At 44.2% G+C, this 16,682-nt stretch overlaps 1 protein-coding gene across 3 annotated transcripts in view; it reads right to left on the minus strand.

Annotated features, from left to right (window-relative positions):
- LOC130369116 (uncharacterized) overlaps positions 1-1,110 on the minus strand; it is a 163,976-nt gene extending 162,866 nt beyond the window's left edge. Inside the window, exon 1 of one of the 3 annotated variants that reach the window (XM_056573892.1) lies at positions 1,069-1,110. In XM_056573892.1, the coding sequence (XP_056429867.1) occupies positions 1,069-1,108 (40 nt within the window). In that variant the 5' untranslated portion in view covers positions 1,109-1,110. The other 2 variants (XM_056573893.1, XM_056573898.1) reach the window with 2 other exon arrangements.
- Between the last annotated feature and the right edge of the window lie 15,572 nt (positions 1,111-16,682).

Below are 16,682 nucleotides of genomic sequence, written 5' to 3' on the forward strand. Positions count from 1 at the left end.
CTCATTTCTGCTCGATATTGTAAGAAATCTACTATACTGGTGTCACGAACAACCTAAATGCCATAAAACATCCAGTAAAATTGTTATGACAGCACTTTTAGGGTGACAATAGAAAATACTAATTGAGTTCACTGTAGTGTATAAATGCATTCTTTTTCTTATGTGCTTCTTAAATTAAATGATTTCTGTGCTAAAACATATAATCCGCCTCGACAGCTTGAGTCATGTAACTGATAATCTCATTAATACATGAATCCTATGCCAAAATTATTTGCTCTGGCTTAGTCTTTCTAACTTACCATTTTAATTGAAGACATGCTCACGGGAGGCTATAAATATCATTGTGACCTATATTTTGTAGGACAAGTGCTATTCTTAGCTTATACATGGCACAGCAGGTACACAATAACATGACAAAGCATACTGCGACATTTTACTGCGGAGTACCTTACATTGGTAATTGAGTATATGGATTTAAAAATAACAGATCTTCAACCCCCTGCAGAGTTTTATTGTCACTAGATCTTTCTTTCATTTTCCAGTTTAGTTTTCTGAACGCTTCATTGAGAAGTTTGTTATAATAGTAGAACTTTGCCATAAAACAACTTGCTGCATGCAAAGCCATTCAGTCATGTGTGCACTACCTGGCAGCGTCTGATGCCAGCTGCTTACCCAAGCAGGGAATAGAGACCGACACCAAAGCTGAATATCTAGTTACTTTCTGGGCCTATGATGTGAAATGGGGTTTCCTTTAAGCCCTTTAATCACTTCTTGAAAATAGACATCTACAGTATACTTAATACTTACTACTTAATTTCTGCATTTACCATAGACTTTACCTTGTCAGACACACTAATGCCAAGCAATGAGGTTATAATGTGTGTTAAATAATAAAAGGAAATGAATACAATTGTATAAAATGCATCTAAAAAAGGATATAAAGCAATTTTGCTAATTTTCTTTAAATTGGTTTTAGGATGACCGTTGTATGTTAAAACCATTGTATAATGAGACCATAACTCAGTAGCCCCAAAATGTCATCCACAAAAGAAAAAAGTGAGGCTTAACCTCTTGCCGAAAAATCAGGTACATGTATGTACGGGGTCATGAGGGTTGATTTCCCGCACCACCACATACATGTAACTGTACGCTGCCGGGCGCTGTGACAGTTTATTGAGCTTGGCTGTGCCTCAGCCTGTGCTGTACAGCTGTGCCTCCCTGAAGCCGGCCAGGGACCAATCACAGCAGTCCTCAGCCGGCAATCACTGGTATTGGTCTGTCAGTACAGACGGACTAATAGAAGTTATAGGCGGAGATTTATCAAAACCTGTGCAAAGGAAAAGTTGCCCAGTTGCACATAGCAACCAATCAGATTGCTTTTTTCAATTTTGCAGAGGCCTTGTTAAAAATGAAAGAAGCAAGCTGATTGGTTGCTATGGGCAACTGAGCAACTTTTCCTCTGGACAGGTTTGATAAATCTCCCCCATAGTGCGGAGGTCTCCTCCTTCCCCTCCTTCACACAGTAAAACTATCAGAGGTGAGGGGGGGCCACGTCGGAAGAGCTATGCAGTTGCACCTCCGATCCTGAGTTAACCCTATAGACGCTGCGGTCACTGTGACCGCAGCATCTACTAGGGTTACAGAGGGAGGGAGCTCACTTTTGTCACCAATTGGCGCTCTGCAAGTTGAAAGCAGAGCGCCGATGGTTGCCATGGAAATCGGAGGCCTGACAATGGCCTCTGCTGTCATGGCAACAGAGGCAGATCAGCCTCAATTTAAGGTAGAGGTTGATTTGCTATCCTATGACTGTCAGTGTAAATCTGACAGACATAGACATAATTCAATGGAGAACAGATGTGTACTCCATTGAATTATGTGTATAATAGTAAAAAAAAAAATCTTATCTCCTATCCAAAGGATAGGGGATAGGATGTCTAAGCGCCAGAGTACCCCTTTAATCTCTTCTACTCTTCTGAAACCTATAACACTGGGATGATTTACATACAGTACATCCTGTCCTTTCTCTACCTCCTGTCGTTCTCAATTATTTCTGTACATTTTGTGTAGGCAGGACTTTTTGTAGCATCTTTTGCTCAGACAGACTCTGCTCGTCCATGTATTACATGGTCGGCTATTCATTTGCCAGCTGCAGCGTCCCCCAGCTGAGCGGCAGAAGTTTCTGGAACCGGCCTCTAGACAATTAGCTGATTTGCCGGGCCGTCTTCAATATAGAAAAGGTCACAGAGGAAACAGAAGGAAGCATCAGAACGATCATATTTAAATAGTTAATCCTGACGGCTATATGAAAATGTTTTACTCTGTAATTCAATTCAAGACACTGACTGTCACAGCAGTTTTGCTTTGGAAAAGAATATGTTGTATTTAATATTTAATCATCTTTTTAGCAGTTAACGCTTTTTCATTTGGAAAATGAAACTGGAGGAAAGCAGCTCTTCATTCTAATCTGTATCATTTATTAAGGCTGAACAAAAAGCCTACCCAGCTGTGACAAATGAATATGAGGGGTTTTACATCCAAACTGCATTGATATAATGTTGAAGATTATAGGGCCTCCGTAGAACAAGGGAGGGTCTATGTGGGGAGAATTACACCCATTGAGTCTATCGAAAGCTACAGGAGATCTCCATCAAATATATTTTGAACCAATGTACTTAATGCAAGGTTTTCCCTGTTGCCGGTAGAAAGACTCTTTTTTATCCAATGAATAGGGAATCATTACTGTTATTTGTCTTGTTAATACAGACTTTCCTCCACAATTAGTGTAATGTGCAATAGTTAGATAAACCACGGATCTCGGCAGAGTTCTGCCACCTAGTGAGAAGAAAACAGTATTTCTCATCAATAACATAATTCAACATATCTTTTATAGATGACACTGTCTGAGGGTTAATATAAAAAACAACAACGGAGAGAAGTGTTAAGGATATCTCGGTTTTTCTTTTTATAGAAGCTTTAGATAATATTTCGCCTTTTATATAACTGTGTGATGTGATATGAAATTGTGCAACAAAAAAGAAAATGATTTTACTAAGAACATTGATATAATTGAAGTTTTCATTTAGAAGACTGAGCATTTTCAACGCACTATGGTACTGAACTGAAAAGACCATGTTCAGGAGATGCCATCAATGATAGATGGGTCTGCATGTAACTATAGAAATACCAGCACAGCCACTGCAGGTCCCAGAGGCTGAAGGGGCCCACCTGGTATTACATGGGTATAGCAAACCAGGATGGTATCCAAAACATGGAAAAGGTTTTACTCTTTCAGTTATAATTTTTCGCTGTGTAGACGACTACCGTATATATTTGAGTATAAGCCGACCCGAATATAAGCCAAGGCCCCTAATTTCACCCCAAAAACCCAGGAAAAGTTATTGACTCGACTATAAGCCTAGGGTGGGAAATACATCATCCCCCATGTAATCATCCAGACCCCCATCATCATCATCCCTGTCATCATCCAGACCCCCGTCATCATCACCCTGTCATTTTCACCCCCGTCATCATCATACCGTCATCATCACCCTGTCATCATCCCCCCCTTCATCATCACCGCCTCTCATCAGTGATCTTCAACCTGCGGACCTCCAGATGTTGCAAAACTACAACTACCAGCATGCCCAGACAGCCATCGGCTTTCCGGGCATGCTGTGAGTTGTAGTTTCAAAACATCTGGAGGTCCACAGGTTGAAGACCACTGCGGCCTTCGTCATCATCCAGACCCCCCTTTAGTTTTCTACTCACCTCCCCTCGGTGGGAAGGAAGGGTGAGCTGGTCCGGGCCATCTATGCTGCAGGGACCGTCCGGTGGGGAGGGTTAGTCGTTCCGGGCTGTCCATTTTCACGGGAAGGCCCTCTTCTCCGCTCCGGCCCCAGACTAGTGACGTTGCCTTGACGACGACGCACAGGGACGTACATGCGCAGGGAGGTCCCTGTGCGTCGTCGTCAAGGCAATGTCCGGTGAAAATGGACAGCCCAGAATGACTAACCCTCCCCACCGGACGGTCCCTGCATTATAGATGGCCTGGACCAGCTCACCCTTCCTTCCCACTGAGGGGAGGTGAGTAGAAAACTAAAGGGGGGTCTGGATTATGACGAAGGCCGCAGTGGTCTTCAACCTGTGGACCTCCAGATGTTTCAAAACTACAACTCACAGCCGATGGCTGTCCGGACATGCTGGGAGTTGTAGTTTTGCAACATCTGGAGGTCCGCAGGTTGAAGACCACTGAGAAGGGATTGACAAGCGGAGAGTTCACTCGAGTATAAGCCGAGGGGGGGGCTTATACTCGAGTATATACAGTATTTATATTTTGCCTTACAAAAAATGAAGATTATTAAATTGGGACACATCTTGTATTTATTATAGAATCCAGATGTCCAAAAGATCTTAATGTCAAACATGTTATATGTCAATATTAGGATTTGACTATATATTGCTACTATTCTTTATACAGTATGTATGAGAAAATCTTATGATTAGGTTTGTGGTATAAGTTTATACTTTGTCCACCATGCTTTTACACTATTACATTAGCAATATCCTATTGTTATGGATACTAGATACAAAGTGAAGATCATTTTTTTAAGATGGTGGCTGCATCCTTTAATACGCCCTGTGTGGCAATCCCCTTTTGGCACAGAGAAATTATGAGGCAATGCTTACGTAAAGTAGTCTTCTAACCAATTAGAATGATTACACAATGTGCTACGCTCTAGTAAAGGATACATCTTGTGTGTACCCAATACAAGAAACCAGAGAACCATTTTGACTCAGTCCTGTGTCTATGTGTTTTTTCTCGGTGCACTTATTATCTACTTTGGAGCAGGACACCAACCTAGAGCGGTCACTTGGAACGCATCCAAAACAATATTTGGTTGTTTTGAATCATGATATCTATTCTGGCACAGCTAAAGTGATATAGAGGGTACAAAAAGATCTGGGTTTTTTGGAGAGCGCTACTGTATCTCGACGGGAGTTGGAGTGAAAACAGAGATTGAGCCAGCACTTACGCAGGACTAACTTTTATTGGTAAAAGAAGTCAATAAGTAAAACAGGACAACGTGTTTCGGCGCACACTCGCGCCTTCCTCAGGTCCCCAAATATAATTTTGTGTAGTCCTGGCCGGGAGCTCCTGCGGGCGGGCTGTGTCAACTGAACACGTCACTGAAAATATTTGGACCTATTTTGATAAAAATAAATTAAAATGCAGGCACATTTTTCTTCCCAAATTTATTCAACCCTGCCTGTCAAAATAGAGGGAATACTAGGTGAACTGTTAACCCTTAAACCACTGTAAAGCGGGAATATTAGATAGTAAACCATAACCACCCTAAAGCACCCTGGGTAATGGATATCACCATAGGCCAGAATGGTGTAAACAGGTTTAATGTTAGAGAAAGAGAGTTATATGACTGCCACATATAAGACTTTTTATGAATGTATTCATTGAAATGATGAAGGACTGAATGTACATACAGAAATAGGAGGTGGACACACATTAGGTGGCACGTATAAATAATTCAGCTATCTATCTGTGTGTATATATATATATATATATATATATATATATAGATATATATGATAAATGACAGGGATGCTGCTGGCTTGTTGAATTTACTTATGCGGGGCATAGAGCCAGTGATGTCTAATACTGCAGACAGCAAATTGGAGCAGCCGCCCCCCCCCCCCCCTCCTGGATCTGCCACTGATACTCACACTACCAATACTGCCAGGGCTATCTTTAAATTTGATTGGACCCTGGGCATGCAATTTTATTGCACCCCCCCCCCCCCCCCCCCATTTTTGCAACCCTAGGCAAAAGCTAATTTTGCCACCCCTTCACTCCCACCTTACTACTGGGGTGACACACTGTAACAAGCCCCCTTCACATGTAATAAGCATACTAATGGGGTGACACACTGTAACAAACCTCCTCCTCACGTAATCTCCTTACTACTGGGGTGACAAACTGTAACAAACCTCATCCTCATGTAATCTCCTTACTACTGGGGTGACACACTGTAACAAACCTACTCCTCATGTAATCGCCTTACTACTGGGGTGACACACTGTAACAAACCTCCTTCTCATGTAATCACCTTACTGCTGGGGTGACACACTGTAACAAACCCCCTCCTCATGTAATCTTCTTACTACTGTGGTGACACACTGTAACAAACCTCCTCCTCATGTAATCTCCTTACTACTGTGGTGATACACTGTAACAAAACTCCTCCTCATGTAATCTCCTTACTACCGTGGTGACACACTGTAACAAAACTCCTCCTCATGTAATCTCCTTACTACTGTGGTGACACACTGTAACAAACCTTCTCATGTAATTGCCCTACTACTGGGGTGACACACTGTAACAAACCTCCTCCTCATGTAATCTCCTTACTACTGGGGTGACACACTGTAACAAACCTTCTCATGTAATTGCCCTACTACTGGGGTGACACACTGTAACAAACCTCCTCCTCATGTAATCTCCTTACTACTAGGGTGACACACTGTAACAAACCCTCTTCTCATGTAATCTCCTTACTACTGGGGTGACACACTTTAACAAACCTCATACACACATCATACATACATCATAGATACACATCTAACACACATACACAGATCATACATACACATAAATCTATCATGCACACATAATATATATACACACATCATACAAAATCATACACACATACATATATACAATAGCCTCTCCTTACCCCCAGGAGATGATTGCTGGAGATCGGGTTGGCTGAGGCTGCCTTGCTTCTGCGCCAGGGTCACGTCAATAGGAGCTTCCAGCAGCCCCTGGCCTCCTCAGCCCTGCAGGGCCGCACATAGTAGAAGTAAAAAAAAAAGTGCTGGCAGTGATCGCCCGCACCCCCGAGCAGTGGAGCGCAAGCAGGATGTGAGGGGTCCGAACTTGGTGACGTCTGATAAGCGGAGCTGCAAGCAGCGCTCCTCCAGAATGGTCAGGACAGGGGGAGGATTTAGTGCCTTAGGCCCTGAATACTGCATTTTGCACAAATTTGCGGTAAAATGGCGGCAAAAAAACGCCGCAATTTTACCATGATTTTGCGCAAAATGGAGTATTGTTAGTAATCTTTTAAAGCTTTTCAGGGGTCCCCTTTTGGATGGGGGCACTAGGCAATTGCCTAGGATGCCCCGCCCTAACGCTGGCCCTGCTTAAAGGCTATGGACACCTTTAAAGGCATTGCAAATGCAAGAATTTTTAGCTAAAAATATATTTTTTAAATGTTTTATTTTTTTTATTTTTTAACTTAACTGGTTGCCTAATATAGCTGCTATGTTACAGCAAACTGTACAGTGACATGTCCAGCCCTTCTTCCTTCTGAACCATCATATGAGTTCAGTTATGACAAAATCAAAGTTGATCAACTTGTAGATACATTATTGGGGGTATGTTCACACATTCAAGAAGAAATCATGTATATTAGAAAACATCATCATTAGTATGTGTGCCAAAGTGCAATTCTCTTTATGAGTGTTGGTTGTCCTTGATCACGGAGTAGCACCCAGTTTACTATATTATTTTGGATTGAGCCCCCCACTTCTTTGTTCTCTATTGTTGGCTTAATGCCCGAGGGTGTCCACTTAATGGACACGTTCATCCTAGGCTATCTTGGGGTGGTGCTCTCTGTGTTTGTGTAATTTTGGTTACATGAATAGGAGCAACTGTGAGGTGTAATTATTTGTAGTCTTTTGAACCATTGAGGCCAGGGAGGCTATGTGGAATAACCAGGTTGGGTCAGTGTCCGATTCTGATGGCAGTATGCTAATGGATAAAGATTTTTCACAACTCTGTAGAGGATTCATTGCCACGCAAAAACAAATTGCACACATTTGGTGGAACATTAAGAGTTTAGAAGAGTATGCCAGGCTTGCCCTAGAGGATTGAGGGTTCAAATTTTCCCTTCATGGGAAGTGACAACCGAATTTAAAGAGGTTTGGGAGACTGGATTGGCAAAATGTTCTGTAATCTGTGAGTACAAAAGAAAAATTACGTGAGTTGGAGACACAATTGCATACTTTCGATCAGGAGAAGTTGGTTTTACCGTTTCAGGAGAAACTGAAGGAGATGATGGACAAATATGATAAAGAGGTTATGGAGGGCAAAAAAGAGCAAGTTCAATAGAGATCGGGGCAACTATGAGAGACACGATGTGTATAGCTGGAGACGCAATGGCAACTGCAGATATTGGAGAAACAATTATCCCAAACCTAATTCTAAAATGGAGCAAGCAAGCTCAAATGTTAGCAGTAGTGATTTTTTTCTATCTACAGAGGCAAGCGACACAGACGGAGAACAAGATGGGGGAAGAGCAAATCCTCAAAAAAGAGGACCCAGACATCGGGGTCCTACTCCTGTGCAAGAAGCCCAAATAATTATGGAAGGGAGTGACAAGGGGGATGTTAATTCTGTACTAACCCCCACTCTCCCCAATTGTCAGACAAATCAACTGCAAATCATAAATCTTTCTACTTACATTCAAATGGAGGTTTATCATTCTTCCCAATGAATAGGTTGAATAAATTTGAACTAACCAAAGACACCTATTTAATTTGTAGTAAACTAGTCTTCAAACTCCTGCATACTCAACCTGCATTGCTGAGGAGGCCTGGACCAAGGGGATCAAAATGTTGTTCGGGACCTCATGAACTTGTTGGAAGAGAACGAATCAGGTATGCCTGTGAATAATCATTTCCCTTATAGAGTACCCTCCAAAACTGCACCTCCACTTTCATTATTTCCTGCTATCCAGGTATTTTTTAATACCATGAAAGAGGCAATTCAGAGACTTCCTTCTGAATTATATTTCAGGGAAGAATCTTACCCGAGATGAAACTCGAGCTATTTACAACCTACAGAAAAAGTTACCTCCTAATCCCACAGACTAATTCCAGAGGAAATATTTTCACATCTTGGATGCAGCACAGGAATTTGGAATCATCAGCAAAAAAGAACAATCAATCAATCATGTATAATCATTCCCTTGTGGAAACTCTACGGTATGTCAATTTACGTCTCCTACTCGGAAATTTGTGAAGCAAACAGACCATAAGGAATTCAAGATAAGATGATACATAAACTGTAGGACTGTGCAAGTGATCAATGTAATTATTTGTCCCTGCAAAAAGGTGTACGTGGGCCAGATGGGACAACAACTACGTAAACTATTACAAAAGCATGTTTCTACTATTGCACTGGTCAGACAGGACAAGAACTGTGGGAAAGCACTCCCCTTGGTTGCTGAACATTTTTTGGATCATCATCAAGGATGCTCTAATGGGTTAATGGTCATAGGTCTGGAATGGGTCAATAACAACATTAAGGGAGGACCTATCACAAATCGTCTTCTACAAATGGATGGATGGATTTATGAATTAGGAACTGTTTCACCTTATGGCCTTAATGAGGACTTACTGTTCACAGGATTTTTAGGTGAGTAAGTGTTGTGGTAATAGGGCAAGGGATATGTGGTATGTGATGTGTGGATATTGTTCTTCATATTTTCCCTTTTCTTTAGCAAGAGAATATGGTTTGATAACTATTCCATCTATGGTTCCCAAGAAGTGAGGACTGGAGAGAATTGCACTTTGGTAAGTAAAGTCACTTGGTAAATACATCATTATGTGCACTACACGCACCCTCACATATAGTCACACGTAGTTATGGTTACACATAGGATTTAGTATAATTATATTTATCACTTACATTTAGACATATCACACCATACTTCTCACCATACCTTATACAAATTATATTACAACACGTATGTACACGTATAGATTATCACATAATTTATCTCACATACATCACTATATGTCACATAGAGGATTATCAAGTAAACGCTACATTAGCTTATATTTTCATACATAGTGTTTTTTTTTTATATGTATGCGGTAGTGGATTCACATGTGAGTGGTGATGATGCAGGTCTGGTCATCCTGGGGATCATTATGGTATATATATATATATATATATATATATATATATATCATAATAATGATCTTTGTATCCTCCCTCTTGTATAGGCACACATACTAATGATGATGTTTTTCAATATATGTGATTTCTTCTTGATGGATCACTGACTTGGGCCTTTAACCTTGGGTTTACTTCTATATGATAACATAGAGCTGTGTTTGTTGGCTCAGACTGTCCAATGTGCTGACACTGACATGAATTTATGCATGTGTATTAAGTGGTATCTGTATGCCTTTATATATTCTTTATTTTTTGAGTCTATATGCCCCAATATATGCCGGCCACTGGTGATTCTTGAGTAACATGTCTAATCTTTAACCTATATCTTTTTTTGAGGGGAATATTTTAAGAATGTATTTATGGATATTTTAGAGGATAGAAACATAGAATGTGTCAGCAGATAAGAACCATTTGGCCCATCTAGTCTGCCCAATAATCTGAATACTATGAGTAGTCCCTGGCCCTATCTTATATGAAGGATAGCCTTATGCTTATCCCATGCATGTTTAAACTCCTTCACTGTATTTGCAGCGACCACTTCTGCAGGAAGGCTATTCCATGCATCCACTACTCTCTCAGTAAAGTAATACTTCCTGATATTACTTTTAAACCTTTGCCCCTCTAAATAGAAACATAGAACAGAATCACTATTGATTGATTAAGCCTTTTGCCTATTTGGTATAGCCTGTTATAGTTGCCAATCCTACTTATGGGTGCGCATATTCCTGTGGAACATTGCTGTTTATATGGGGCAATCTCCATTTGTGTTTCCCAGAATCAAAGTACTCACGCGTGTGCAGTATATACTTACTTGTATTGGCTGACAGAATCCCTTATGCGTGTCTGTGCACTCTGCTCAAGGGCGGTTGCGCGTGCGCATGATAGCAACAGAATTGGGTTTGATAATCACGTGAGTGCATCACTGATCAGGTGATGCGTGTCACTGGATCATGTGTACACTTCATCCATACGCATAATACCAATATGCGGTGCATATTACGTCAACACACTGGACAGCACATGACTATGCTGCACAGCGATCACGGGAAGTGATGCATCAGTGGAGGCTGGAAAAGACCTCAGTGTCTTACCACCGTTAGCACATGTAATTACAAAGCTCCCTTCTGCAAGGTATGTCTGCTTGATTATTGAGTGTATATATGTTTTGGAGGGTCATTTACAAACACAACACCCCTGAGGAAGTTGCCAGGACGGCGACGGAATGCGTGGGGTCCTCTATGGCAACATCCTTAATCTCTTAACCATCATTTTACTTCTCTTCAGTCTGGGACGCTTGCCTCTGTTTAGGATCTAGCATTTGCAAGTATTACTGCGGGCTGAGGGATTGTTTTTTCTGATATTTTAATACACATTGGGGGGACTGTATTGTCAAATATATCTTTTTATATGTTTACTACCATACAGGGATTTGTGCAATTGTGACATGGACAGCGCTTGTTAGTTTACCCCAATTGTGGATTGAATTGTATACTGATACCTGCTATTATATACATCCCTTTACTTAGTTACCCCACCGGCTGGAGTCTTAAGATACACACATATATATATATATAGTTCTAAGGGCGGGTGCCATTCTCTAGGGGAGGGGGTTAGTGGCCCCTCTACTGAGTTGTGCTTTGGCTCCTGTGGGCCACTCTTTTAATTGTTTTTAGTGTGTCCTCTATTCACGTTTGTTGTTTGTATATAGGATTATAGTGCAATAAAGATTATATAAACTGATTATATTTTGGTGTGCTACTATAATTCAGTGTTGCTTTCTGTCTATGAATATAGAAACAAGATTTAGGATCCCAATATGATTTGGACAACTACACTTAAATGAGCCAGAAAATCCACAACATATCTGAATTATTTGGAACAACATAAAAGACAATATACAAGATGGAATTACACTCCTTGGCTTTGGGCCAAATTTGGAAGCGAAGTCTGAGTGTTCTCCTGGTTTCTACTCCAGGATGTGGAAGCTGGTCTTAGCTGTAGGGGAGACACCAGGACGCTACCACAAGAGTGGTCCTGGTTAAGTGGCAGCTGGCCAAGCAGTCCAGAATACCCTGGTGTCAAGCATCAGGGATACAGGCAGGTGGGGGCGAGCTGTCACTAGATGGAATATGCGCAGCAGCATGGTCAGATGATGCAAGACTGACGGTGTTATAGCAGAGCTGATGCAGTAGGAACAGCAGAGCTGCATAGCAAAGGCCAGCTAGGTGTAATGAGCTTCCAAAAAGACAGAGGCATGGTCAACAATCTAAATCAAATAATGGAGAAGCAGGAAGGTACCGAGGGGTCAGGCTAGAGGCACAGTCATAAAACAGACAATGGTCAGGCACACAGCAGTTCAAAACAGCAACAGTACCTTCCATAGTAGACAAGCTACACTATTGCTTAGGCGACACAGGAAGAGTAAAGCGTCCTTATATAAGTGGTGAATGGCAGGAATTGGAGGGGGATAGGAATCAGGGACAAACATGGACCCTTAAAGAGACAGCACACATACGCCTCCTACAGGGTGCTCCTAAAGCCGTTGCCATCTGTGACCATGCAGGGGAACAAGTCCGGAGCATGCAGCGAAGAGGAGGAGCTGTGTGTTCAATTCAGCCAAGGTAAGCCGCAGGATGCGCTGCATGCTGGTGGCTGCCAACTGCCAGCATTGCAATTTGCCATATACATGTTGCAAAATTGTTTATTGCAAGACATAATTCCAAATATACTAGAAATATGATACTGTAAATATGAATTGATACTATATATTTGATACTGTAAAAGGAGATTTTTTATACTTACCGTAAAATCTCTTTCCTCGAAGGATCCATTGGGGGGGGACACAGACCTTGGGTATATGCTGCTGTCTCTAGGAGGCTTGACACTATGGTACCCAAAAAGTCGGCTCCCCCAGCAGGATATACCTGCCTCCAGGCCACTGAGCAATTCAGTTTTAGTCCCAGAGCAATAGGAGGAGACCGACAGGTCAAAGGAAAAAAAAAACATGAACTGTCCGAGAACCAGAAGAAAAATTAACTGAACACTCCCTCGGACAGATAACTGAATAGGAACCCCCAAAAAGGGCGGGAGCTGTGTCCCCCAAAGGATCCTTTTTACGGTAAGTATAAAAAATCTCCTTTTCTCAATCGGCTCCATTGGGGGACACAGACCTTGGGACGTACCAAAGCTGTCCCTTGGGTGGGCAGAGAAAAAAGGTCAGGCAGTCGGCTGTACCACCGCTACCTGCAACACTTTACGGCCCAGACTAGCATCAGCCGATGCAAAAGTGTGAACCTGGTAGAATCTTGAAAAAGTGTGCAAAGACGACCAGGTGACCGCTTTACAGATCTGCGAGGCTGAGGCCTTGTTTCGAAGAGCCCAGGATGCTCCCACAGAGTGGGTGGAATGAGCCAAAACCCTGAAGGGTGGGATCTTCCCCTTGCAGCGGTAAGCTTCCAAAATAGCACATCGGATCCACCAAGAAATGGTAGCCTTGGAAGCAGGCTGTCCCTTTCGACGACCTTCCGTAAGGACGAAAAAAGAATCGCGCTGACGAAAGGAAGAGGCGACAGAAAGATAAGTCCGAACAGCCCGTACCACATCCAATTTCTGGAGCAAGGAGCGGGACAAAAGGACGGAAGGACGATGTCCTCATTGAGATGAAAAGCCAAAACGACCTTAGGTAAGAAGGACGGATCTGGCCGGAAAACAACCTTGTCCTAATGAACTATCAGGAAAGGAGAATGGCAGGAGAGAGCTGCCAGTTCAGATACTCTCCTAATGGAAGTAATAGTTATAAGAAAAGCCATCTTCCAGGATAGGACGCGAAGGGGAACCTCCCCAAGCGGCTCAAAAGGTGCATCCTGGAGAGCGCCTAGAACTAAGTTCAAGTCCCAAGGGGGAGAAGGGGACCGGTAAGGGGGGACAGCGTGTGCCACGCCCTGAAGGAAGGTCCGGACATGAGAATTGGAAGCCAGAGGACGCTAAAAGAGAATGGAAAGGGAAAAGGAAAAGGAAAACTGTCACATATTTTCTCCCACACTATCCACAGGTACTGGTGGATAGTGCGGGAGACGCTGATTAAAACGAGCCCTATCTTGGTCTGATCCACGCCGCCGTTCGCCCGCAATTGTAGTTTTAATCTCTGTGTATATCCTGCTGTAACTGGCAAAGGCGGGGCTTCTGCGGGCTAACTGACACTGACTTCAGCGCCGTGCCGCTCATGAATATTCATCCCTTCTGTTCTCCCTCTCTTCGCCGCTCCTAACCAGAGGGAGGGGGGATAAATATTCATGAGCGGCGCTGACGTCAGTTAGCCCGCAGAAGCCCCTCCTTTGCCAGTTACAGCAGGACATACACAGAGATTAAAACTACAATTGCGGCGAACGGCGGCGTGGATCAGACCAAGGTAGGGCTCGTTTTAATCAGCGTCTCCCGTACTATCCACCAGTACATGTGGATAGTACAGGAGAAAATATGTGACAGTTTTCCTTTAAGGGAGCTGAGAGCCAGCCCTTGTTCCAACCCAGACTGCAAAAAGGAGAGGAAACAGGGAACGGAAAAGGTAACTGGAGAAAAGGTCTGAGTTTCGCATCAAGAAAAGTAAGCCCGCCAGGTACGGTGATAAATTTTCGCAGAGGAGGGCTTGCGAGCCCTGAGTATGGTGCGAATTACCTGGGAAGAGAAGCTGCGGGCCCTTAGAACCGCAGTCTCAACCGCCACACCATCAAATGCAGCGACTGTAAATTGGGGTGGCAAAGGGGACCCTGTGACAGTAGGTCTGGACGAAGTGGAAGACGGAATGGAACGTCGTCCAGAAGCCAGACCACGTCGGCGTACCATGCCCTTCAGGGCCAGTCTGGAGCCACCAGAATGGTGGGGACTCCTTCCGCCTTGAGCTTCCTCTCTGGGGGAGAGGAGGGGGAGAGGAGGGAACAGGTAGGGCAGGACAAAGCCCGACCACGTAATTACTAGGGCATCCACGGCTAGAGCCAGGGGGTCCCTGGACTTTGACACAAACGTCGGAATTTTCCGGTTGTGTCGAGACGCGAAGAGATCCACGTCTGAGGTGCCCCAGAGGTCGTAGATCTGTGCGAAAACCTCCGGAAGAAAGGACCACTCTCCAGGGTCGGCTGAGGACCGACTGAGGAAATCCGCTACCCAGTTGAGCACTCCAGGAATGTGAATCGCCGAAATGGCCGGGAATTCTTGTTCCACCCAGAGGAGGATCTTTGTCACCTCGGACATGGCTGCTGAGCTGCGAGTGCCGCCCTGCCGATTGATGTACTCCACGGCTGTGGCGCTGTTAGACTGGACTCGGACAGGGTGGCCCTGAAGCAGATAGATCGCCCTCAGTTCCAGGATGTTTATGGAAGGAAGGGCTTCTTGAACCGTCTGATCCCTGAAAACACCCCCCCCCCAGCCCGACAGAATGGCATCTGTCCTGACCATCTGCCTGAAGAAGAAGGGGGGAGCGGAGCCACCAGCGCAGAGACCGACGGGTCCGGAGAGGGAGAACAATCTTGCGATCTAGAGAGAGAGGAGATCTGTCCCACCGGGCAAGAATCGCCAGCTGAAGAGGACGGTAATGAAACTGGGCAAAGGGTACGGCCTCCATGGCTGCCACCATCTGACCCAGGACTTCCATGCAAGTACGGATGGTGACCGGGGATGGTATCCGGAGGGAGCGGACTCCCGACAAGAGGGCCAGACGTTTGTCCGGTGGAAGGCGAATCCAAGCCGAAGCCGAGGCCGAGTCAAACTGAAGCGGGGGGAACTGAAGTGGGGGAGAGAACTGACTTGTCTCGCTTGACCATCCACCCGACGAGACATAAGGTCTGAAGAGTGAGGCTCACATTCTCCAGAGCCTGGGCTCTGGTGGAGGCCTTGATGAGGAGGTCGTCCAAGTAGGGTATCACTGATACCCCTCTTGACCGTAACAGAGCTATGGCTGTGGGCAGACCGAAGGGGAGAGCCACAAATTGATAATGACCTTCCGGAACCGCAAAGTGGAGGTACTGCTGGTGTCCGGGAAAAATTGGAACGTGGAGGTAGGCATCCGTGATGTCCACCGAGGAAAGAAACTCCCCTTGATCCATAGACGCCACCACCGAATGGAGAGATTCCATTCGGAAATGGTGGATAAGAAGATGTTGGTTGAGACGTTTGAGATCCAGGATTGGCCGCACAGAACCATTTTTCTTGGGAACCACGAAAAGATTGGAATAGAAACCCCAAAAGCGTTCCCTTGAAGGAACCGGGACAATGACACCCTGGATGAGAAGGGACTGAAGAGCCTCCCAAAATTCCCTCGCAAGTGAGGGAGATCAGGGAGCACAAGACTGAAAAAAAACGATCCCTCGGAAGGGAGGCAAATTCTATTTGGTATCCGTTGGACACCACGTCCCTGACCCAGGAGTCCTGAATGTGCGTGGTCCAAACGTCTCGAAAGAGCAAGAGGCTACCTCCCACCCCAGAAAAAACTGCGGATGGGGGCGTCCCTTCATGCAGAAGTGGATTTGCGGAACGGTTGGTGTCCAACTTCCAAGAGGGACGCGCCTTGAAAAAGGGGACCTTCTTGTCACGTGGAGTTGCCTGGCTGGACCCTTTAGAGGGGCCAGAAGTCCGAAAGGACAGAAAGGAA

This window comes from Hyla sarda, chromosome 4 (assembly GCF_029499605.1).
Source record: "Hyla sarda isolate aHylSar1 chromosome 4, aHylSar1.hap1, whole genome shotgun sequence".
Lineage (NCBI taxonomy): Eukaryota > Metazoa > Chordata > Amphibia > Anura > Hylidae > Hyla > Hyla sarda.